The 26753-nt window shown below is 37.6% G+C and overlaps 2 protein-coding genes and 1 long non-coding RNA gene across 4 annotated transcripts; 1 reads left to right on the forward strand and 2 right to left on the reverse strand.

The window, feature by feature from the left end:
- The first annotated feature begins 271 nt into the window (after nt 1-271).
- LOC105388552 (nuclear cap-binding protein subunit 2) lies at nt 272-2423 on the forward strand. Its single transcript, NM_001305475.1, is given in 4 exon segments — nt 272-505; nt 655-872; nt 1604-1706; nt 1848-2423. Coding segments are annotated over 4 exon segments (477 nt in total). The 5' UTR covers nt 272-436; the 3' UTR covers nt 1935-2423.
- LOC105396290 (extended synaptotagmin-1) lies at nt 2116-26552 on the reverse strand. Its single transcript, XM_048625702.1, has 25 exons — nt 26296-26552; nt 25846-25941; nt 22209-22406; nt 21566-21607; nt 20884-21024; nt 19938-20014; nt 19300-19366; nt 18590-18735; nt 18071-18191; nt 17604-17667; nt 17203-17309; nt 13566-13648; nt 12660-12708; nt 12346-12435; nt 12104-12190; nt 11566-11724; nt 11114-11266; nt 10542-10707; nt 10208-10315; nt 9684-9759; nt 5653-5745; nt 5388-5484; nt 4944-4955; nt 3861-3989; nt 2116-2752 (listed from the first exon to the last, which is right to left on the reverse strand). The coding sequence occupies exons 1-25, from the start codon at nt 26296-26298 to the stop codon at nt 2669-2671; spliced, it is 2448 nt and encodes an 815-aa protein (XP_048481659.1). The 5' UTR covers nt 26299-26552; the 3' UTR covers nt 2116-2668.
- LOC119694437 lies at nt 8355-8987 on the reverse strand. 2 transcript variants are annotated; one of them, XR_007267073.1, is made up of 2 exons: nt 8634-8987; nt 8355-8459 (listed from the first exon to the last, which is right to left on the reverse strand). It is a non-coding gene; the product is annotated as an uncharacterized LOC119694437 (long non-coding RNA). The 2 variants fall into 2 exon arrangements; XR_007267074.1 differs by having other exon boundaries at nt 8583-8987.
- Nucleotides 26553-26753: the final 201 nt, after the last annotated feature.

Genomic DNA, 26753 nt, shown 5'->3' on the forward strand with positions numbered 1-26753 from the left:
CATTATCAGTCGCGGCTGACAGCCGCGTCCGTAAACTGTCAGCTGCGACTGATAGTGTGCACGAACTGGCCCAAAAGACCGTGCACACTATCGTCGCGTGCACGAACTGGCCCAAAAGACCGTGCACACTATCGTCGCGGCTGACAGCCGCGTCCGCTAATGTGTTGGCACCTTTAAGCCGCGTCCCCTAGTGTGTTGGGGACTTAAATCAGTAAATGTGTTCTGTGTTCTAAAACTAAAACCTCATTTTTTTTAGTCTGTGATGGTACATTGTCGTCGTCGATGTTTGTGCATTTTCCATAATCTTCTTTCTTTTAGCTTTATTTAGTTTAGAATAGCATAATACAGTTTTAAAATTATAAACCCGGTCCTACTCTCACTCGCTTTAGCATCTGTAGTGCAAATTAAGTTCTCATAGCACTGCAGATCAACCAAAATGAAACGAGGTTATGACTCGATGAGTTCTTCTATTGAAATAAGTTCCTACCGCGATCAGCATTTTAAGGTATTGTTTTATTCCTACAAACTTAATTATATTTTAAGTTCATAGCTACAACTATCTACTTATATGGTATTCCAAAAAATATGGTTTTCATATCATTCTATCATCTCATCTATCATCACATTCACCAACACCACCACTTTCTTTTACAGGGCTCCAGAAACGAACAAGATAAATTATTACGTGTTTCCTCGACACTTTACATTGGAAATCTATCATTTTATACAACTGAAGAACAAATATATGAATTATTCTCAAAATGTGGAGACTTGAGGAGAGTAATCATGGGCTTAGATAAATATAAGAAAACTCCTTGCGGCTTTTGCTTTGTCGAGTATTATGAAAGAGAAGATGCTGAGAACTGTATGAGGTAATTTTATATCAATTGATCATTGTAACATGAAACATCTGATTGTGATAGCCTAATTAGTTTTTTTACAGGGGTAACATATATTATTACTTAAGATAATAATAAAAAAGGTGGTAAATCAACACACTAAATTATACCTGCCATTGAAAAGAAGGTTTAATGGACTTAAATTATTTCAATCTGTCTGCAACATGAATAGCATAAAAAAATAACAATGATTCTTCTATAATGACAACCAAATGGTGTATTGGTTAGTGACCCTGACTAGCTGGGATCAAACCTGGGACCTTTGGCATAGAAGTCAGGGTCACTTGTATGTGTGTATGTTTGTTACTTCTTCACGGCCAAACAGCTGAACCAATTTTAATGAAATTTGCTATTGGAGTTAGGTGACACCCTAGATTAACACTTTTTATCGATGAAATTCCCACAGAAGGGCTAGTACGGGGCGCATTTAAAACGTGACAAGAGTTTTGCATCACGCTCACTCACATCGCGCAGCCTCAAGAGCGAGCGCGACGGAGAACTTTTATCACGTCTTAATAGCGCCCCGTGCTACATGGCCAGGAAAACTTTTTAAGGCTAAGCGAAGCTTGTGGGTACAGCTAGTATGTCTATAATTATCTGTATATCAGCTGTTCAATACCAATATTACAGGCTCTCTCTAGTTTTGGGTCAGATGGCTGTGTGTGGGATATCCCTAGATAATAATTATTATAATTTTATTTCAGATATGTAAATGGTACTAGATTGGATGATAGAATAATCCGGTGTGACTGGGATGCTGGCTTCATAGAAGGTAGACAGTATGGCCGTGGGAAAACTGGTGGACAGGTAATTTTTTACTCCTACTGATGTATAGCCATCATGCAACTCATTACGAAATTTTCTCAAAGTAATATTTTCCATTTATTCTTCTGTATTTATCTCAGTAATCAGTATTCTATAATTGAATTTATGTGGAATTATTTGCAGGTGAGAGACGAATACAGAACTGACTATGACGGTGGACGTGGCGGCTACGGGAAGATCATTGCTCAGAAGATTGTCCCAAACACATAACACTGCTGACACCACACATAAGATTAAGTAATGTAAGTTTAGGAAATAAGTCTGGAAGAGACTGGAACACTAAAATTTTTATTCAACTGTGTGTTATCTTTAAAACAATTTGTTTTTACAATTATATTGAGGTGATTCATCTTCCCCTATCTAAAAATAAAGTGTTCAATAAAATAAGATATGTATAAAATAATATTTATTTCATTTTTATTGTAAACTTGTATAAAGCAATAACAGTTTCATTAGAGCGAAATATAATCCAACATCGAAAGCAACATGTTAGATGCAAACAAAACATGAATTGTGGTATTTCATATGATTTTGAGACAAAATGTATTGTGCTAATAAATACAAATTAACAACACATTAAAATATTTTGATTTTATCTTACATTGTAGTGTAGATGAGGTATGAACTTGACATAGTTTTACAAACTTCAACAATGGTAATCATAAATGTAAAACACAACATGTTTATTCTCTTTATACATAGAGATTAGCTTAAATATTGACTTTAAATTATAGTTAAAACATAACTAAGAGATTCGTAACAAAAATAGAAAAAGCATTTTAACAAAAAAATATTCGCGTTTTTATTTTTAAGTACTTAGAAATGAAATAAGGACGAAATGTGATTTTTGACTGCTGATAAGCAAAAACATTAATATTTATGGCAACATTCATAAGAAAGCCGATTATATCCTGTAGGTGGACCAAATTTCATATGAGTGAAAATTAATCTCTCGTGGTCTCTGGTAGAAGATCAAACCAGAGTGTGCGCGCTTCCCTGAAGTCGTACTGGTTGAGATTCACGATTACCTGCAAATGTAGAAAGTTCATATGCTTTAGTTTCATTTTATACACGTTAAAATCTGTATTATTTAGCAGCATAGACATATTTTAAAATATATCCCTGTATGTATAAGAGAGCTCAGTCCTACGCTAATTAACCTACTCCAAAAAAACATCCAAGATCAAATAATAAAGAAACAGAAAGATGCAAAAAGGTTCAATACCAGCGTATAAATACTAAAAATATACACTAAAATACAATGTCCATTAGGTTCAAACTTGCACTGCACTTGCAGGCACGCAAAACGTTAGATCTTCTGACTAGTCTGTGGCAGGCACACGATTAGAGTGAGATGGAGCTAGACAGCATACTCATCTCAACTATCCGCCATCTTCAGGGTGCTTTTCCACCAGAGATGTGCTATGCAGCTATGCTGCGAAGATGTGATATCTACGCTACGAAAATATGTGACCGTTTCCACCAATACTACGCTAGGTAGCTGTGCGAGGAAGATGCGCTACGAAGATGCGCCGCCGCAAAGTAGCTGTGCGAGAAAGATGCGCATCTCGAGCTATGCTATGTATCGATAGTAGGGAAACGACGGGGGCGGCGGCGCCATAGCTACACCACTCGCGATGGTCCATAGCACATATCCATAGCACGCATCCATAGCACACATCCATAGCACGCATCATTCCATACAAAAAACATATCTTAGTTGAATCCGTTTCCACCAGTGCTAAGCTATGTGCACCAATAATATGATTGGTGGATATCAAACGCATCCATAGCATCGTAGCATAGCACATCTCTGGTGGAAAAGCACCCTTATACCGTTTCTTTATAGATCTGCAAGTGTTACATCTACAGTCTTCGAAATATAAGAGGCCCGTTTGGACAGCTACAAAATTTATGGGATGACAGCTGCTGTCAAATCTAATTCATAAAAAATGTAAACAATCAGTAACTTTTGGTGTTTCTTAAGTTCTTTTTTCTTTCGGCCGTTAAATAATAAGCTAGATTATGTGTCTTTTTATATATTTCATCAAGTAAATAATGAGTAAATAGCAAATTTGTGTAGCTGTCCAAACGGGCCTATTATATTTCGACGACTGTAGCCTACAAGTGACTCACCTGCCCGATGACGGGCGAGCCCCCCAGGAAGCCCTTGTGCGTGGCCACCGACACCTCCACCTGGCGCGAGTGCAGCTCCGCAAGTGGGATCACGTACTCGAACTGCTCATCGTACTCAGGGTTGCAGTTAAAAGTAAAAGTAAAAGTAAAATATGCTTTATTGCCAAAATAAAAATGACCTTACATAACTTATTCTATATTATAACTAATTATGACTAGGTAAGTTACATTATACTATTTGAGTTAAAACAAGTACTTCAATAAATTAAAATTTTCTTTTGGCAAATGGTGACATGCTCAGCATAAGTCGACGGAAAACTTGTCTTCGATCGACGCTGTTTTTCAGCATGCCCCAGTGTGTTTATTTAATTTACAAGATCCTTACAGTCTAACAGAGGCGCCTTGTAAAGTAAACTACAGAACTAAAAGAAGAATACAATTTCATGCACTTATTTCATAATCTTAAAAAAAAAAAACAATAATAATAAAAATAAATAAAACTTTTTTAAATAAATCGGTATGTGTAACTGAAAATTTTTAATGAGTGGATAAGTATGAGTTAAATAATTTTTTGTGTAGTATCAGTGTTATATATATTATAGTTTTAAACAATGGAATTATATTATGCAAATTTGGTGCTTTATAATATGCGTTGAAGTTTGTGTGAGTGAATTTTGATGAAAGTGTGTATTTTACTGTAGGGATTGTATACTAGATATTTATAAAAATATTAAATATTAAAAAAAATATATTAAACTGAGATAAATTAATAAGATTGATTTGGGTAAGCACTATATTTAGTTTAATTTCTTTTCAAAGTTATATGTTATATTAGCTAGGGATATTTGTTTATCTAAAATATATTTTTTCATATTATTTTTGAATGATAGATATGTCATGGCGGTTTGGATAGGGGGTGGTATGTTATTCCAGATTTTGGACGAGGCGTATTTAAAGGATCCTTTATAATTCTTTGTTTTATGCTTGGGGCAGGATATCATTTTACGGGCTTTACTACGCGTATGAATACCATGCGATTCTCCTTGCCACTCAATTTTATTATATAAGTATTCAGTATCAGTTGTCTTTGATCACCTGGGGGAGACACACAGGTAGGCAAGATGTAATAATGCCAGTTTCAATATCTCTATCTACCGATGGCTGGTAGTTAATTTCATGCGATTTTGACAGGTTGAAGTAACTAACAGTCATCAGTAGACAGAGTTATTGAAACTGGCAGTTAGTCTATGTAGAATGGGAGTTTTCGTATGGATCGAGCAGTGAAAAGTATTCGAGTGTTTGTATGGCGCGAGACAGTCGCCATCTAGCGGTATGCGCGCAGCACTACCTCTGCTCCATAGTTAACTCGCGTCAACTTTCCAATGTACGAATGGTGGCAAAACCTCCTATGACGACCCAAATGCCACTCAATATGTGGGGGCCCCTTTAAATTTAGCGCTATCTCACCATGATTTTACGAACTGCTAAGTTAAATACAGTAAAAACATAAATATAGATTTAACTTACAGCGGTCTTCCTCTTGGAGTCCTTGGAGCGTCCGGGCAGCAAGTACAGCTTCACGTACGGGTCCGGGACGTTGGTGGGGTCCTTCAGCGGTATGTTCCTGGAAAACGCAACAATGTTATCAAAAAATTTATGGATTTAACATAAGATACCTATGGGTTTTTTTGCGTCTAGGATCGTGTGATATATCGCGCCCTTCCTCAAGATGACTCTTTTGGACCGTTAGAAATGCAGTGGAATAAGCAAGGATGTCTTATAGTATACTTACATAATCTTATGTACAACTACGTAGAGTGTTTGATGTTGTGTGCTGTATCTCAGAGAGATCAGGATGCGGCCCAAACCAGCTTCTCCAGCCGACCTGAGGACAAACACAAATAATTAAATACGAGGGCTACACCGAAAAGATCGGGAATAGAATACTTAGGAATAAATTAGAGTGAAACCTTTTTGGTGTATCAAATGTAGTGTTTTTTCAAACATAATTCCATTTTCGAATTTTAAAAAAAGTAAAAAATAAAAGAGTATTGACCATTTGAATTTGACAAGTCGGTGTAAAAAATGGAGCTTACGCGGGAACATTTCCGTGCAATAAGTTTTCACAACTTTCGTCGAGGTTTATCTCAAGAACAATGTCTCGCCGAGCTTGTTTCTATTTATAAACTTGAAGCACCAAGTAAAACGAGTATATATCGTTGGTATTCTGAGTTTCGCCGTGGACGTTCCTCTCTTACCACAGTCCCTTCTACTGGTCGGCCAAAAACAGCGGTAACACAAGATAACATCGATGCTGTACGCCAGTTAATAAAAGAAGATAGACATGTGACATACGAGCAGATTCGGGCTTCTCTTAGCATTGGTATGACAGCCATTCAAACCATTTTACATGAAGAACTGGGTGTCAAGAAGTTAGTTTCGCGCTGGGTGCCCCACCGTTTGACCGAGGAACAAAAGTCGGCTCGTGTTAATTGGTGTCGATCTGCTCTGCAACGGTTCAATGGAGGCAGTTCAAATGCTGTCTACAATATCGTCTCTGGTGATGAATCGTGGATTTATTCATATGAGCCCGAAAGAAAACATCAATCGGCAGTTTGGGTCTTCGAAGGTGAGGTCAAGCCAACAAAAGTTATTCGCTCACGCAGCGTGTCGAAAAAAATGGTCGCTTCGTTTGTATCGAAAACTGGCCATGTGGCTACGATTCCATTACAAGAACAAAGGACAGTTACTGCTGATTGGTACACAACAGTTTGTTTGCCGGAAGTCGTAAGAGAACTTCGTAAAACTAACCCGAATCATCGTATAATCCTTCACCACGATAATGCAAGCTCTCATACCGCTCGCAAAACAAGAACGTTTTTAAATATGGAAAACGTGGAGTTGATGGACCATCCTCCGTATAGCCCTGATCTGAGCCCCAATGATTATTTTACATTCCCAAGAATTAAAGATATGCTACGTGGTCCACGGTTTAGCGGCCCAGAGCCCTTAGCACGAACTTTCGTCGAGGACGTGAAGTAAATCTGACACGATGAATTTTGTAGGGAAATATGAACAGCGCCCCTGGCGGGCAGTAGCAGAACTAAAATCGGCAGCAGGAACTTTTCGTCGTGTAGTAACGTGAAGTATTTTGCGGTTTGTATAGGAAATGGTAGCATGAATTTGATTTTGACATATCGTATCGTGAGTTTACTCGAAGATTTTCTCACTGCAAATTATTCAGTGACAACTATTTAAAATGGAAGTTAGAGCATTTATTTCTTTTGGTTTTCGTATTTTTTATTCATTACCAATATGCTACGACCACGTAGATACCCTACTAAACTAAACTAGTATTTATTACACGCAGCAAGAGACGTAGATGAGGAGGGTAGCCCAGAGGCAAAATTTACAAAAATTCATGGGGAATGTAGGGTTGTGATGTGTGTGATTGAAAATCGATGGCGCTGTTTGGAGCAAGACCATTATACAACTGTTCAGTGTGCAAAATCTATTAAGTACAGCGTGCCGTATGTTGCATTACGTGGCCCTCGATTTTGGCGTGTCTGACCGTGATGACGTGGTGATTGAAGCTCGTGATGAATACCTACTAGACTGGAAGTGCCGAGAATCCATCGTGACGGATGAGATCCATGGCATCCATGGCACCAATAGCAGTAAGAAGTAGCAACACAATACACAAACACCTATACTTACTCACGTTTTGCTTTGTAAGCTATAATTCGTAAAATTCTAATGTACCTAACTGTAGTTATGTGTAATTGTATTAATAAATACCATTATTGCTACTGTCTAGATGTGTTTGAACTCAACCCTCTCTAGAATAGTTAAGGACAGTTAGTTATTGACTATAAACTTTAGTGCCAATTTCTCCATAGTCGGTTATCTAACTGACAGGGATTGATTTATTAATTATAAGTCATATCCATATAAAATTCACGAAAGATGTGTCAAAAATCAACCACTACTCCCTGGTTATGCTCAAAGCGACTACGGAGAAATTGGCACTTAACCTAACTAAAGGTAATAAGTCTCTTGGTAGGCAGGATTAATAGACTTAATTAATGATAAATCATCAACTTTCTGGGCCCACTTACTAATGGGTATAAAGTTCTGGATAAATTAAATTACCACAAAATAAATAAAATATTTACATTCTGTTTAACAGTTTTTTAGTCTTTATTTTACAAAAAAACATATTTATCTTAGTAGGTTTGCAAACATCAGCATAGTATAACAAAATGTATGATTTATCTTTTCTCCTAAATGTATTCTTCACCGAGCAATCAAAATGCACACTTATAATTTATGCCTTCAGGGGGGTGCACTTGCAGGCGGTGGCCTGGTCCGTGATGCTGGGTACAGGATATGCTGGTATAGCTGGATTGGGCTGGCTCCTCGTACCAGGCACATGTGCCATGCTGATTCTATATCTCATCACATCAATTATATAGCATTCACCGGCAGCTTTCAATCTGACATATCCATTTTAGGGCTGAACCATCAACCATTCACTGTGCCCCCTTAGGCAATTTGGGAGCATTTTCTCTTTGTATTATTCTTATAATCACTCCATACCTGCAAAACAAATGATAATTGCATCATTAAGAATAAGAATATAACTACTAACTATTTCAAAGAAACATGAGTACTGCCGATGCTTTATCTCAAGGTAACTAGTTAATTCTTTTTAAAGAGTACCTAGGTATTAGGAAATCATTGAGAGACGAGGGGATAATCTGTCATGACAACCTTTTATGTTTAATGTTATGTTTCATGTTTAATTTTCTCCTTTGCTTATCACTCCTTGTCCCGTCCCTTCGCTATTGAGCTTGGCTAGTTCCTTCCACTTATTAAGGCACCACTGGCGACCTCTCCATCCGTGGGCCTTGGCGTTGGTATCCGTAGGCAAATATCACTGCGTTGAATTCAATAAAACAATAAACAAATTTAACAAATACCTAATTATGAAAGCCGACCTGTCAGTGTCAATAGATTGATAATTTGACAGATGACAGATGACAAATGTCAAAAAAAAAGTTAGGATGTGCGTTCAAATCATAGTTATCATCCATAGACAATTGTTAAAGTGCGTTTATAAGGAATCGCTGCTTCATCATCACTCGCTGCTTACTTTGAAATTATTATGAAGGTTTTGAACTTAACAATCTCAGTGTGGTACAACCTTATTTTAACTCTGGTAACGTTGTAACGACCGGCACACGACGCAGGCTTATGCTGCCATTTCGATACGTTCAAAGTTAACGTGTAGTAATGAAATACGGAAACGATGAAATGTTCGTGCTAAGGGTACAGAAGAGGCGGTCGAAGCTTACAAATCAGCTGTTTTGACAGTATCCACTTCAGACTGGAATTACTGTTTCAATGATTGGTTTAATCGAATGAAAAAGTGCATTGAATGTCACGGAGACTACTTTGAAAAACAATAAAAGTAAATAATATTATGATATCTTTGTACTTTTTTCTATTCCCGATCATTTCGGTATCGCCCTCGTATTCATAGGAATTATACAGCACTAGCTGATCCCGCGCGCTTCGCTTCGCCTTAAAAAGTTTTCCCGTGGGAATTCCGGGATAAAAAGTAGCCTATGTTCTTTCCCAGGGTCTAGCTAGACCGTATGTATACCAAATTTCATTCAAATCCGTTCAGTAGTTTTGGCGTGAAAGAGTAACAGACAGACAGACAGACAGACACAGTTACTTTCGCATTTATAATATTAGTTAGGATTACAAATGCACAGTGCATAGGTATAACAAACCAGTTTTAGTATTCGTACGTACGTGGTGATAGAAGAGGTTCTGTGAACGAGTTTGGGAGAATCCGATCTTGACGGCAATTCGGAGTCTTGAGTCGCATCTGAAATGAAATTAGTGGGTATTAGAAATCATTTTACATGGATTGATTATATTAAATGAATAAGGTTATATTAAAAAACCTCTCTCAGAAGACATGCTATCGCTAATTTCCTGCTAAAGGCCTAATGTATTCATATTCCAAAAAAAAAACACGCACTCACGCCTTGTACTAATGTACTCCCTTGCGGGGTAGGCAGAGGTGCATTGCTGCACCCACTTTTCGCCAGAGTGTTATGTTAGTCCCAATGTAATAGGGGGCGGGCCTATTGCCATTTTACGGGCACATCCAAGAACTGAGAACAAATATCTGTGTTTAAACAAATATCTGCCCCAGCTGGGAATCGAACCCGGGACCTTCTGCTCAGTAGTCAGGACACTAACCACTACGCCATTCGGTCGCCTAACACCACTGTATCGTATTTATAATATTAAAAGCATCCATATCTTACCCTCAGCCCGTATCAGTTGTTCGACGGGCACGGACTCCCCGGATGTGTCGTCAGCCGACGAGGGGGCGCCGTTCTCCACACGCTTCCCTTCAGCGGGCGCGGAGGAAGCTGCAACATAGAGGCAATTCAACATTGTTGTACAAGCTATAAGTATCTTGTAATTATTACACACTTTTATTTTTAAAACACAGAATTTTGCAGGGACGTTTCAGATGAAATTTTACACAGTATCCGTCGAATATAAATAATATGATGCTTTCTTTTTTGCGGAACTACACCGCTACATTCATTACACACATCTTCCTTATTCAAAAATAATATTAAAAACACATACGTGCTGACGGCACAGCCGCCGCTGCCCCATCACCAGCGTCTGTGGAAGGCGCGGGGGCGGGGGCGGGCTTGGGCGCGGCGGGGCGCGGGGGCGGGGACGGCTCCGTGGGGGTCTTGGGCGCCTCCTCTTGCTCTATGTCGCTTTCGCGGATCGCTTCTTTCACTATCTATATAGGGTGTAATTTGTGGGTTTTTGGTATGAGTACCTATGAGAAAGGTTTGTGAAAGCTGGATAGTGTGATGTTTAGATCATAGCAATTAAAAATACACAGTCATATATACCTCATCAACAACGTTAAAGATAAAGATAAAAACTCTTTATTCAGTGTCCAGCACCACACACCAAAAAATCATATTAATATACACAAAAAAAGTTTGGGAAGTCAAACCCTCACAGTAGTAGTAGTTGAGACACACGTAACAAATATTGTTACGTGTGTCTCAAATAAGCACTGTATCCAAGGATTGTGAGAATTTGAAGTTAATAAGCACTGTATCAATGAAGACTATTTTCAGTTCCTGAGGTACAGAGTTACGTCACTCTAGGAAGCTCCATCGTGTGCCCCATCATACCTTGAGTTGCATGCTAATGATGATCTTGGTCTCGGGCCCGGCGCGCTGCAGGTTCAGCGGCTGCGTCAGGAGACTGAGGTCCTTCTGTTTCAGCAGCGCGCCCACCGGGTAGGTCAGCATGCCCAGGGCTGAGTTGGTCTTCTGGTCCATAGCCTCCGGGGAAATACAGAGTAGTTGTATTAAGTTGTTGTGATTGTTGTTTTTTTTTTTAAATTATTACGTTTCTACAGGTGTTGCAAAAGTGGTATGCTAATCCGAAAGTGGATGACTCAGGGAGTCATTCAAAAACATTAAGTTTCTTTTTTTTTAAATGCTTTAAACAGTTTATATGCAAACTTTGTTGGTCACTTGGGGTTTGCTGAGAGAGTTGTCGGGTAAGTGGGCAACCCGACTGTCAGATGTTTTCAAAATGATTCAATTCACAACCAAACCACGCACAACAACTCAATTACCTTGATCTCCAGCACGTCAATCTCCGGGTTCTGTACTAAGAACGAGTAGCCGATCTCATACACGGGGTCGTCGGTGCGCATCACCACGCCCGTGGTCTCCGTCTTCTTGCCGAGCGTCACTTGCAGGTACGGGTCCGGCTTGGAGGCGGCTCGCGCGTTCTGGGGGAGATGAGGTTTGGTTATTTGCGTTAGGGTTGGTAATGACATGGTGTGTGAAGATAAATTGGAGTACATTGGGAGGTTTGGTTGGCTGAATAGTCGAAGGACATGGAATGGTTAGAGAGTTGGATACAAAGGGCTATCACGTTATGAAAACGTACAGCTACAGATTGATAAATTACTCCAAGTAAAACATGATAAATAATTTAATTTAAAAAACAACCTGTACGATTAGGTATTAAATTTGTAGGTCTCTGTTACACAATGTCTTGACTTGATAAAGGTTGACTGTGGGAAAAATATCATGCTGTAACTTGTATACAGACATTGTGAAACAGGCAGTGAGTGGTGGAAGAAACTAAGAAATTAATGATGTTACCGGTAGCTTCTTGCAGGAGTCGATGTAGACGGAGAGCACAGCTGAACTCAACTCCGCGTTCCGGATCACCTGCGTCTCACGCAGCGCCTGAAACGTGACACAAATATGATTAAAAAATATACATGATTTTTTGCCCACATTTATACACTGTGGCATTTTATGTAGAACATGCGTTGCCAAGTTAGGTATGTGATTTACCATTGGACAACTCTGAAATCGCGTAAGAAAAACGCATTACTTACAATGTTCAGATCGGACACGTCGGTGGACAGGCGGTGCCACGACAGACGCAGGTGGATTTTCCCGTGCTTCGCTTGTTGCAGAGTTTGCCACTGAAATGTATTGAAAATTATATTCATACATTATTCACGTAACGGTAATATTTCAAGTTGGTGGTACAAAAAGATTAGTAAAGTCCTCATATGTATTATAAACGTTAAAAATTTCGCGATTTATCAAATATCTGCAAGCAAAAATCGTAAATAATTACAAAATATTTTCTGCCGAAGAAATTACATTGTGATTTAGACATAAACTATCACATAAGCATATTTACCGTGTCCAAACGCCCAGCGCGTACAACTTGTGCAATATCAAGCGCGCATCTGAAAAATACAATCTAGCTTTAATGATACAAAAAATCACTGATTACTTTAAATCAATGGTTTAGTTACGAACCCCCGATTCCCTTATATTATTTAAAGATTTTAAAGCGTTAATGACTATTTGATTGTATGATATATTGATTTCGTGATATTGAGCAAAACACAGAATTACTTTATTGAAAGCATAGGAATACTTAAATTTGTAGTAATTAGTACCTCCCTTACAATAATATTAAATAAGCAGTGGTATTACATTGGCATGTTTGTAAAAAACAATCAATTAATGTGCATTTGTATAGCTTTCCTTTTCACTGGCTTAGGATAAAATGATTAGTTTACAATTTACATACTATCAAGGTTACTTACATATATGTATGTACAGAAATGTTATTAGAATTAGATAAGTAGTTGTGTTAGTGAAATACAGTGTTAGGATTTAGTAAGATGTAAGATATGTTAAGTTGACAAGTGATTTTATCATGCTAGAGAGGATTTTTCATGAGATACAAGTAAGGTTACCTCAGGTTGTATGGAGAAGGACGTACAGAGAAGGCTACAAGAATACCTACGAGAAATATAATCAGTCTAAGGTGACAGTCAACATTTAAGCAGAGTGCTATACTCGAATACACAGGTGATCAATGCTACTAGTCTAGAAATTTTCACAGGACAGAATAGTATACAAATGGGCAGTGTCGGACTTAAGCAAGCAATTTAACGTGACCAATCAGGAAATAGACATAACCTATAACTCCTGCTACTCCCAAATACGCGTGTCATGCGCGTTACAGTCTACAGTGAGTGTGTAAGTCCGACACCGCATCGTGAGCGACATAGAGTATGCGAGGAGGCCACACCTGCCCAGGTTCTCGTCCCGCCCCGTGAGGTCCCAGTCGAAGAGCTTCACGACGACGCGGTTAGCCGTGCTCCGCACCATCGACTGCCACAACCCGTCACGTTAAACATTTTATGAACAAAACCAGACGTGGATAGCGAGCACTCGTAAATTGCCAGTGCTGACCACCATTTTTTTTTACAGTTGTATCGCTATCCTTTTCTCGCGTAACGTGATTGGTGGACGAAGTTTAATCCATAAGTGAGTTAAGGATTTTAATATAGGTATGGGTAGGTTCACACATTAATTTACATTGCATTAATATTTGTATGGCTAGACTTTATGTACAAAGTTAGATAGAAAGAAGATAAGTAAGATAGAAATCAATAGTAAACAAGTGTCAAGTCATCCCATTTTTTTTTATCCCTAAGTAGATACTTTACCTTACCTAAATATCTTGAATATCAAACTAACTATACTATAACTACACATTTTACACACTTTTGAGTCTAAATTACAAAATGTTCAAACAAAACGAGTTACAAATTGTTAGACCACACGTTAAACCCAAACTGCTATGGCTTTCTAATGAATATAGGTAGCAAACTAGTCGAAATGAATTTGTTAATATAAGATATTAAAGGCAAACTACTCTGAGAATAACATAAATTTTAATGAAGTGCAATATTTGCAGTTATAAAAATTCAGATTACTAATTATTTTGTTTGCCTTTAAACTACGTATTTAATTATGGCAAGTAATGTTATTTCCGTTTCACACGATTTGTATAGGTACTATGGATAATAAAACATGTTAGTTGCCCATTTCTAATGAGTGCCTATAATAGAAGAAATAATCCCAGCGAGTTTCTGACCTATTCCTTAATTTTGTAGTACTCAACTATTAATCTGTATTTTAATTAATATTTATTGGTTTATTATGTAGGAATCATCACATTATCATCTCACAACCCAAATCCTTAACATCACATTTCACACTTATCCCACACAAACAACATAAACAAAACAACACAGAAATTGGACTCTTACAATCGTGTGAAAAGGACACCAAACACTGAGAGGCGAATGAGCGAATGAGAGGGCACGATGCCAAGCAACACTAGGGCACGGACCTGCCGAGGTAATCATCGTTCTGGATGCCCATGCCCGGGTCCCAGTCCCAGACTTCACACGCTAGCACCTGCCCCTTCCGCGAGCTTATTATAGCCTTGGGACAAAACACATCACGGACGCATTAGACCAGCGAATGAGCTGCCAGCAGACGCGGTGCGGGAGGGAGTAGCTGGCGTTTGATTGGTGGATTGACGGATTGGAGGTTATCTGATTGGTCGATACATTTTATCTGGGCCATAAATATGGTAGGCTACTTTGTATAGGTCCCAAACTCCTCGCACCGCGTACTTCAGGCGTCAATGGATTCCTAATAATTGCAGTTATTTTCCAATTAGTTATGTAGGAATGATATTAAACACAGTAGGCGCATTTAGATCGCAAAATGTGTTTGGTAATTTCTCATAATGTGAAACAACATGAACAAAGTTGTTTGTTTACCTCACTTACTTAGACTAAAATGGGATACAAAGACTTGTTTGAACAATAGAAATTAAGAAAGTGTACAGAAAAAGAAGACATTTTAGAAAATATAAAGGTTTTTAGATTATAATTAACAACAAAATACCCTTGGTATTAACTAGCACTTACCAATAAGAACCGCAGCCCTGTAGCTAGCTTACGAATGCTTTAGTACGATGAGTATGGCAACTAGAGGCTAAAGTACATTAATAATACATACTATAAACTAATGTCATAGGTACATAATGATATTACATAAGCTGTAACGAGTGAGTGAGCCAGAGACCCGTTTTTAAAGTCCAGTCTATAAGTCTTTTTATTTCGAGACCTTATATTGTTTATACAGAGTGTTGCAAAGGTGGTATAGTAATCAGAAAGGTTAAAATAACTCACTCAAAGGAAACTTTAATGGCTCAGAATCACCTCCTTTCGTGTATTGTACATACCACTTTTACAACGAATGATGTAAAAGTGAGTGATGAATTAAAATTGTTTTAAAAACGTGTCTTGGCTTCCAAACTTCTTGGGTTTATCAAGCGCAAGTCAGTGCAGCATCGCATCGCCAGCGTTTACACCAAAAGCTCCGTCTCACGACATCGGGTTTCTTACATTGTGCTAAGCATTTTTAGCGCTGACCCTTCGCGGTAATTTCATCCACATAGTGTCAACTGTGGCAGCACTATCGATCGTGACTGGCAAATCAGAGTGTTACATTTTATCAGCATGATTATACTAATTCAATTGAGCCTAACATTTTTTATTGTTTAATGGCGATCTTCTCTTTATCTCTATTGAAAACGGTGCTATCAAATAATGAAGCGAAATCACAACAGTGGGGAAAACATTGTCAGGTAAGTGTAGAGTAGATGGCGCCACTAGCAACTTATGCAAATAAAAATGCAGTTTTTCTCCCCATTGATCTTTAAACAAAGGATGAAATTATCGCGAAGAATCCCAGCCGAGTGTACCACAACCTAGCGGCCCCGTGCAAGCGCTCACCTGCCGAGCTTGTCGTCGTCGTTGCCCTCGTCTTTGTCCAACACTTGTATGTCCAACGTTTGGCCCAACGATTGCATAATGCGCGCCTGCCAAACGCGCAATGGCCGACGCAAACATAAGTAAGAAAACAAAATCATATTCACCACTACGTAGTTAGCAATTCTATACAAAGTGGTTAAGTAAATGACGTCACAAGTTGTTAACAAAATTGAAGCAAATTTTACGGCTGTCGACATAGTTATGTATTTTGTTTGCCACTTAATACTATGCCGACATTGCAAAATATTAATAAAGATATGATAAATATTAAAAACTTCACTCAGATAGTTTTAACCACTTCATACAATATTCAATATAAAACTTTTCTTTATGAAGCATACTGTATTGTATCTATGCTTTTATTGGTTCCAATGCGATGTGAAAAGTGATGTGATGCTTTATGCCAAAAAGACTTGATGTTTTTCATTCTACATTCAATTCGTGTGTGTAAAGTTAGCACGTAATGTGTGTGAACTTGAAAATGTAAAAACTAATTTTATATTAGAAAACTATGCAATGAATTTCGGCAAAATGCATAATGTATACAGCATCGCGATAATATTATAGTATTATGTGTAAAAAAGTATTGTAGTGGTATCTCCAAGTGAGCATTTTCATAATAATTATGGATTCCCGCCCCACAGAGAATTTCTGTGCCAAACATACAGAAACTTACCAAATGTGTAGGTATACATTTAAATCTGCTCGAGTATGCTTATTGGACCAAAAACTAATTATAAAAGTATGCATCTAATTTCCAGCATCTCGAGCCCCATTTAGTATTATTGGAATTTGTATTACTACTGTAAGTACTTACATTTATTTTCAGATAAAGTAACTTGAGAGACTGGAAACAACTGTGCTACATAAACGACACTCTACCTTTACTAGAAAGTCGTTCATGTACCACAGTGAAATGTGTAAAAGTAAATTTGAAAAAGTATAAAATACAATAATTATTACGATATTTTTCTTAGTATTATAAACATAAACAAGGCACACTCTCGGTACCCAGGTGGCGACACTCACCTCGCACCAGAAGTCCCACTGCGGGTTGACGTTGTTGTCGATGTGCTTCGTCTTCCACTGCTGCGCGCCGACTGTGATGATCGCGTACGGATCCGACTTACCCTTACCTGGAATGCGACATTTGTTTTCATTTTAGATTTTGATGGGACACCAAGCGGTCGGACAAAATTAAAGAAATTTCATCAGTGTGCTTAGTCACAAGTAAAAAGTATAACACTACTTCCCTAAAATCCGATTGCTAAACCGTATAATTAGGTATGTAACTTCATGTCACGTTATCTCGGCAAAAAAAATATCAATAGGTAGGATATAGGAACCAGCTGATGTAACAATAATCAACACATAGGATGTGGCCAATAATTACCATGAAAGCTCTTAGTTAGTGGCACATTTTGACTTACCAAGCATAGATATATCTTTTTTCATAAGATCTTGAGCTTTGACGAGATGAATACGAAGGACTCCCTGAAAAAGAAGAGCATTCAATTTGAAATAACGATAATTTAAACACTCCATTTAAAAATATACTGTTACAAACACAGCCTTGATCCACAATGAATAGCGCACATTTGATTTGATATTGACGGGGTTATAATATACAGGTTGCAAAAGGGTATACTAAGCCGAAAGGGGGTGACTTTCGGCATCATCAAATCAAATGTGCGCTATTCATTGTGGATCAAGGCTGTGGGGGTAATTCTGAACAACCTTTATTGTACGAGTTTTGAAAATTCACGAAAAATAAAACACATTTCCATATAATTTTTTTTGGTCACATGACTTTTTACTGAGATCCCAGCAGTGGGACACTACACAGGCTACATAAAACATACGAGTGACTTTTAGCCACAATGTGGTGGTTAGTTACCTCTGGCTCGGGCATGCGCAGGTCGACGGTGGGGATCTCGTCGCTGAGCTTGATGGGCAGCTTGTTGGGCAGCACCATGAGCCGCGCCACCTGCTCCACGATGCAGCGACGGAGGATGTCGCTGGAATACATAGCACATACATCAGATATCATTATATGTATAGTGTACTTAAGCCGTAGAACCGATAACCGGTGATGAACAGCGAGTTCTCTAACAGGCAACCATACTGTGGATCGCCTCCCAGCTCTTTCGAAACCAATAAATAATCTTGCAGTTAGGCAATGTATAATTTTGTACACATGGTTGTATTTCTTACAGTTTTTAATAAAAACTTAATAACTGATACTGAATTGACAGACGAACTAGATAACTAGGATCAGTCCGTAGGTCCGTGGTTGGATTAGGAATGCGAGAACAAATAGGTTTATTTATTGCTATGTCCGCAATGGACGATAGGCTAATGATGAATAAAGGAGTTTTTAAAATTTCTCCAATCTCAGAATCGCCCTCATCAGTACCTGAACCCAGGCATATCCAGTACATCAGCAGCCCCGACCAGGTTGAAGTCGATGTTGGGGTTGTCGAGGAAGAACACCTGCAGCCCCCCGACTAGCGGCATCTTGGAGATCAGCGGCCGCATCACCACGCGTACCATGCCATGGATCTGGGGAGAGGAAGGGAAATTATAGAAATGTTTTGTTTGTCGTGTCGATGATAAACAAATGAAGTTTGTCAATTGTCACACCCGAGGCTGCGTTGTCCTATGATTGTCACCATGCGGAAAGAATTGTCGTTTCTGCTTGTCAATAATTAGTGGATCTGGGGACAGACGACACGGGGGGAAATTATGGAAAAGTTTTTCTTGTCGTGTCGGTGATAAACAAAAGAGGTTTGTCAATTGTCACCGTGCTGAAAGAATTGACGTTTCTGCTTGTGAATTAGTGTACTTAGCATACTTCTAATGAAAACAGAATATGTACATATCGAACGGTAACGCATAGATACTATGTGTATGATGCTATTACGGTTTATGACAATGATACTGTCTCAAATTGCACTACACCTTTTTCTAATAAAGCGAATCTAAAAGAGGTTACCTAGTAAAACACCATAAAAGTTTGATAAATTGTTATCAGTAACAGAATGATTCACTATAAACATACATTACAGGTGACATAATATTTTACATAAGTGCATTAGTCATAGAAAAGAGATGAGTGGATCTCACCTGCAGATCCTTGATCCCGCCGCGGATGCCCTGCAGCACGAACGAGATGTCGCAGTCTCCCGCGTAGCTGGAACAAACAGTTCAATGTTATACCGGTGTATTACCTTATACAGGGTGTTTACTGTTTTGAATAAAGAAAAATAATTACCAAAAAATATCCCATAATCTTCTAGGAGTTATATATGGGAAAGTTATGAAGTTGGACTAATAAATCATAGTTGGCTATTGCAGTTATCAGTTACAGTTTTCAGTAAAACGACTCTCAATCTGGATAAGAATATAATATAATTAATTAGCATTTTATGTGTTACGGTGCTACTCTACGCTCTTTATCACTAGTTTGCTTATCGTGGTTCTATACCGCTTCCGACCATCTAAAAACTATTTTAGTAATCACTAAATACTACACGATTTAAAATACCTAGCCTGCGTAACTTTTAGAGGACCAAAGTAACCAAATTGATGCTTACTATTTTTGTTTTTTAATTATGTTGTGCTATTTACTTTCTGAGCCACTGCTCCACTCAATTTATGTTTGCAGGATTTCTGCTACTTCTACACTTTTTCCTAGATCTAAGATTTCATGTTATCTCAGGATACTCTGGCCATGTGTACAATAAAGTCCAACTGGTACTCACAACAGGTCGATGTCCATCATGATCTCGTCGCGGGAGACGTTCTTGTCGTACACCTTGATGCCCCCGACGCGCGGAGCCTGGAATAATACATTCAGACATTAAATAATACATCTATGAAACGATTGATTGAGAACCTCCTCCTTTTTTCGAAGTCGGTTAAAAAGAGGTTTATAGTCAAATTAAATGAGGAGTAAAGCAAGTAAGAGCGATTTTTCTGAAAATTGCATTAAATGAACTCCTAATGGTAGATTAGGAGTTCATTTAATCATTTAAAAGGTATTAAATATTCATGTTGAAATAAATAAATATCTAGGTATAATGTAATATTAGATCAATATCATTGTTTGGTTTTGCATTGATCAGATATTTTGTAATATCCATTGACATTGTGATTGATAAGGAAAACAAAAACTCTTATGTGCATAGCTGATAACTTATTAGTCTTATCGCTTATCACAGTTATCGACGATCAAACAATTAAGTATTGTAATACAAACCAATACAAGATTGCAATCAGCATGTGGCTAAATCTTTCATGCAAGAGGTTTTGATCCAAATACTAGTGAAATTGGTAGACTTTCGATGCCGCTATGGGCACGTAAAAAGCCTCCCCGATCTGAGTGATTGTACCTTATACATGTCGGTCCACCCTGGGCCGAGTGACAAACCCTACATCACTTCTATTGTACACTAGAAGAAAATGTCTTTATTACTCGGCATCCTACTAACATTATAAAGGCGAAAGTTTGTGAGTATGTGTGTATGTTACTTCTACACGTCAAAACGGTTGAACCGATTTTAACGAAACCTAATATGGAGTTAGCCGAGACCCTGGATTAACCAACACATAACCCACTTTTTATCACGGAATTCCCACGGGGAAACTTTTTAAGCCGAAGCGAAGCTCGCAGGAATAGCTAGTAAGACAATAAAACAAGAAGCTCACAATAGTCCCGAGGATCATCCGCTCAAACTTGAACCCGGTGAGCTTGTAGTTGGCGAGCGACTCCGCCACCGCCGGCTCGATGCTGTCCTTCACCAGCGCGCGCACGAAGTGGTTCACGTTGGGCCACACTTGCAGCAGGATCTGGGGACCATGGGAGTGATATTAGGGTCGTTTTGAACCGAGTAACTAAACTGACCATCAGAGGAACCGGTGCACGTTCTATTATAATAGGAAGGTGCTAGAACCAAGCCTTGTGCTGGTTTCTAGCTCTCTTCATACTCTTATCATGAATATGATGATGCATAAATAAAATGCATTCGACACATATAATGAAATTAAATATTCCTGATTTACTTTGGTTGACGATGTAGCAGCGCCAGCAAGCTTAAAGCCAAGCCCAGCATAATTATGTTTTTACAGCAAGTTCCTATGTTATTTACAGAAGCTGTTGATGTTAAAGATTCACTTCTTAATCTTACATTTATATGTATTGCTTTTTATTTTTTAATAATATTGATGATATCACTATCAGAAAACGCTGGTGATTGACCTTAATAGGCTCAGGCGGAGACCTACTGACCTACGAAGGACTGAAGGCCAATAACACATGACCGTTCATTCATATATTTGATCGATTATGCCTACAATTATTTTTATCAGTATTACACAATATTATACTTACTCTGTTCAGCCACTCTGCACGTTCTACATCTGGGAAGAATACCTGTAGAAGACACATCAATTAGGATAATCATCATTTTTAATGCTTCTATTTGATAGAGTTTGGATAGATGAGGAATGCCTATAAAAATTATCGTGCCGATTCTTTAAATAGAATCGGCAGTGGTTGTTTCTTGACATGTTCATTATAATATTAATGATAATTGAAAATTAAAGTTAAGAGAACCGCATGCAAAATCTCGTTAGACTTCAAACTTCATTAGGCGCCGCAATTTGCTGATACGTTTAGCAAATGACCTACGCTACTATCTTGTCAAATCAATATTCCTAAAATATTCTAATGACGTTATCGTATCGTAGAGTGGAATTTTATTTGTGAACTTCTGAAAATTTGGTCAATGACCCAACATGACATCCATCTGCTAAAAATCAATTCCCTTTAATATTATAGGATAGAGAGAATGCCAATCGGTGTAATGCGACAGCTTACAACGACACGCTTCTTTCTACGTAACAGGAACACCTGCAGGTGGTGGAGAAAGGAGTCATTTTTATTCTGGAATCAGCGCAATTCGCAAAGTCACGCTCCCATCTATGGGACAGGAACACCTGTGAATGGTGGGAGACCTTTTTATGTCACTCACCCAAGCCGGCAGATCCGACAGCCGCGCCAACACCACATCCTTCTCTGACGTAGACGCGGCGGCCTTGGCGAGCTCGCGGCGGTACTCGCTCTCCTTGCGCCACTGGTCGCGCAGCACGGACAGGATCACCGGCGTGATGAGCCACGCCACGCTCCACTGCATGTACCCGACTAGGTACACCGCGCCCACTATCGACACCTGACGGGTTAAGGGATGTTTTTATAGGACGTATATGTATAGGTAAATAAGTTATCAACACCTAACGGGTTAAGGGACATTTTTGTAGGGTGTATAATTATGTAAAGGTAAATAAGTTAATGGCGTGATGAGCCACGCCACGCTCCACTGCATGTAGCCCACTAGGTACACCGCGCCCACTATCGACACCTGACGGGTTAAGGGACGTTTTTGTAGGTCGCATTTGTAAAGGTAGGTAAATAAGTTATACACCGCGCCCACTATCGACACGCTGGCAGGTTAAGGGATTTTTGTAGGTAGCATTTTGACGAAAACTACCAATGATTCAAAGATACTCGGAAAAACGTAAGGTTGTCGTTGTTGTTTTGAACTGTTTATTCTGAACCATGTGAGATGTAATGTTACTAAGAGAATTATAATGATTTTTTGTGGTTATTGTTTTTGCTTCTAATTATAATTTTTTAAACTTAAATTTGTCTGCAAATACTTTTATGCAATGTTCTAAACTTTGGAACAATCAGAGAAAAAAAAACACACTTTTAAAAATAACTGTACAAAGGGTCAATAAATGTGTTATCGTTTAATCAAATCTCAATAACTGTAACATATTTCAATACAAGGGCAAATACATAAACGTTGATGGCTAACTGATGATGTCATAATGCTATCAAACTAGAAATGTAAGCACCTAGCTACTTTAAAGAATGCTAATCAGACTCAGGCTCATGAATTCACTCTTTAAACAAAGGTAAAACTCAAGCCAAGTTACTTCATAAGTTGATAAGGAGAAGTGGAATGTATTGTTTGTCTATGAAAAGGAGAACGGCAGTGGGCGTACCGCCTTTTTTTTGGAGCGTTTCAGAACCATGTTTTCACCATTTATTAATACAGTGTAGATAAGGTATTTTCAGTAATTACAATATTTTTAGAAGTCGGGGGAAAAGAAAAAATTATAAATGAAGAATATTTAAATCTAAGGATAATGGAACGTAAAAACAAACATATAGAGAACGGAACGTAACAATAGTGGTGCCAGACCTAGGAATATTACCAGCAAATCTGAGCAAAAAAGTAATCGAATAGAAATATCGATACATTCTTAAATACAAAAGATATTTTATTTATCAATAAATTACATGTTCTGGTACTATTTGTGCCAAAACTAGTACATTTGGTTTATAAAATATAATTATATTTAAGTCTTGAAGACTTTTATCCATAGTAAACCATTTTCTTTTTCTCTTTATTCGATTCACTATAATCGATATTTTTTGAATATTTAAATCTAATAACACTGAATCTTGCTTGTCAATCTTGTCATAGTAGTTGTTATTTCATTTTCCATTACCTAACCGTATTATTTAATATTTTGAATACCGCTGAAACTGCTTAAGATATAGAACAAATGTGACAAAGGGGAGAACCAGACCCGGTTCCTGTTCCACCTCCCCGGCAGGCTCCCGTCCCACTTCTTCATAAGGAACCTGCAGAAGCAGCAGAACAAGAACACGCAAAATCCTGACAATATTTTCTATGAACCATAGGATGATAAATACCTAAGTCAAATATGAGAAGAGCAACTGCGTTCTGCAGTTCAAATCCCGGCGCTGACATGTACCAATGTGTTCTTTGAATTTAATTAAAATGTATACCATCACACTTACAGTGAAGGAAACCTGCATACCTATCTAGATTTAGCACATCTTCTAGAGAGCCAGGTGCTGGTACTTACACCCCAACAGAGAATAGAATAGAGTAGGTAATAGGAACATAAAATTCCTAAAATTGATTCCAGGCAAATTATGTTATGTAAATAAAACAATGATCTTTTAAACAGTATATTTTATTTCATTACATTACTCGCCAAATGCATACCCATATAGTAGAACCTTTACATATAGCATTTCGAAATGGCATAGCAGATCCCTGTTGCGGAATGGCAATTTAAAACTTCAGAAGTTGGATAAGTATAACATTATTCCATGATGAATGTAGTAGCCTGATCTAGTCGATAATATTAATAAAATCATTATATTTATTATATACGTTGCACGTCCCGTATTTATTTAAACGTAAACATATAACTTGATATACCTAACATATTATTATTCACGTTGTTCGTCTTGTGTTGTTCAAGTGTTGACATGGTGTTGACGTTTAGTTGTTGACATGACACATTTTTTTATCATTTCAATTTTTCTGCTCTGGTTTGTCAATTTTTATCATTATACTGAGATCCAACCTAGACATTTATGACGTAAATCACAGAGTACTTGACATAAACATTACTTCACTTGACGTTCCATTCTTTCCTGTATGAATGTTTACGTTCCATTGCGACTACATTTTAAAGATTCTTTTTTTCCGTTTTTCTCTTTTCTCCCAGCTTCTAAAAATCTAGTAATTAATTGACTTGTGTACCTGTACAGTGTCTCTCTAATCATGGTACTTTCATTACGGTACCCGTCATTTCCATAGTGGTACAAAACGTCCTTAGAACCCTGCCTTTGTCCTTTATGATGATGAGTTAATGACACACTTATGCTTTTAACCTGTGATAATGTACAATGATTCAGAGTTTTATGTATATGTGAAAATACTATAATGGACTAACATTGTCTACAAAATTATAATGAATCTAGTAATACAATTTAACAATCCTGTAAAAAATATATTGAAATGGGTCAGTAAATCCAGCTAGATTTAGCAATAAAATAATATAACAGAATAGAATAGAATAGAAAAGAATATTTATTCAGAGAATTAAGAATATTTCTTAATGCTAAATGTGATTTACAATTATAGGTCAACTCTTAATGCTAAAGGTAGTTTAAAATGCTGATCTGAACTAGGAAATAACAGAGTTTTTCCTCTATTTCAGATGGAAAAGCTCTAAATTAAACAATTAACAAAACATTAACTTTAGTTAAAAATCACAAGGAAGAATAACCATTGCTACAATTTTAACCAAATAAAAATAATTGTTTCAATACAAATAATTATGAAGGTCAAACATGTATGTATCTCATTATTCAACGGCCAACAACTTCTAGCAAGGTCACCCAGTGACTCAGACGGTGTCATCTACACTAAACTTGAGTATTATTTAGACAAACATTAAATATTTATTGAAATTTAGGCAAGTTTGCATGAAATTGTAAACAAAGTAACTGTGCAATGTCAATTTGACTAATAATATTTGTAGTTCAGCCATAGTTTAAGTTTAAAGTGATAAGAGTTTATGTATATGTAGAAATAAAATTTTATGATGATATTAATTTTTTTCTTTAGTCCGGTCCCCTGTTTGCATTGCATTCATTAAAAACTATTAAAAATCAGACTAAATTATGAACATGACTTTTTTTAAATTGTACTACAGGGAGTAGTTATGATTTTATATGAAAATATTTTAAATTATATTAATCAGTATTTTATTTACCTTCTTGAAGAATCTGTATATGGTGGATACAATGCTGAGCCCATCGTCGCCGCCGACTGCCTGCTTGCTTGCAGCAGCCATGGTCTTATCTTCAGCCTAAAAATAATCCTTTTATTAGAATTATAAAATAGAAAAATCTAAATTAAAACTGAAAATATGTATTTTCTTCACTTTAACACAACTGCCCAAACACACCTGCATCCTAGTAAAAGTGAAATTTAATTTAATAATAATTAAGGAAATGTAAGGAATAAAAGTTTACAGATTTACATTATGAGAAACAAATATTTTTCGTCATAACATTAAAAGCATGCACGTAGGTAACGACGCGAGCCGTATGATATCAACAGGATAATGGGATGACCTCATGGATATTTATAGACTGAATACTGGAAAATATAATAATATAGAAGGAAGAAAGTAAATAGTTAACACACAATGCTAACATACCATGCCGTGCCGAGTCGCAGTGTGGTGCGAGCGGGTGACTAATAACAACTAAATATACTACTACTTCTAGCAATGTAAGTACTAACCAAACAAATCGAAATTTTACAGTCCTGACTTAAAATCCAGTGAATCACATTATGGTGTTGTCAATACTGTAGACAAATAAAATAACCGCAAGTACAGTTACAGTAGGTATAATGTTTTATACTAAATAATGTATAGCAATTTCACATTAAAAACAGCCTCGTTTAATTAAATTTATGATTTCAATGAAACGAAAATATTTTTTCACGAAGGCACACAACAACCAGCTGTCACCTGTCAAACAACAATCATAGATTAGATCACATAGTCTGTGCATCACTTAAAGTGGAAACACACCATCGGGCGCGGCTAACGGACGCCGCTGGCAGCCGCGACTACCAGCTTTCAGACGTCTGAGAGCGGTCTGGCACGAG

The sequence above is a fragment of the Plutella xylostella genome, chromosome 15 (genome assembly GCF_932276165.1).
Source record: "Plutella xylostella chromosome 15, ilPluXylo3.1, whole genome shotgun sequence".
NCBI lineage: Eukaryota > Metazoa > Arthropoda > Insecta > Lepidoptera > Plutellidae > Plutella > Plutella xylostella.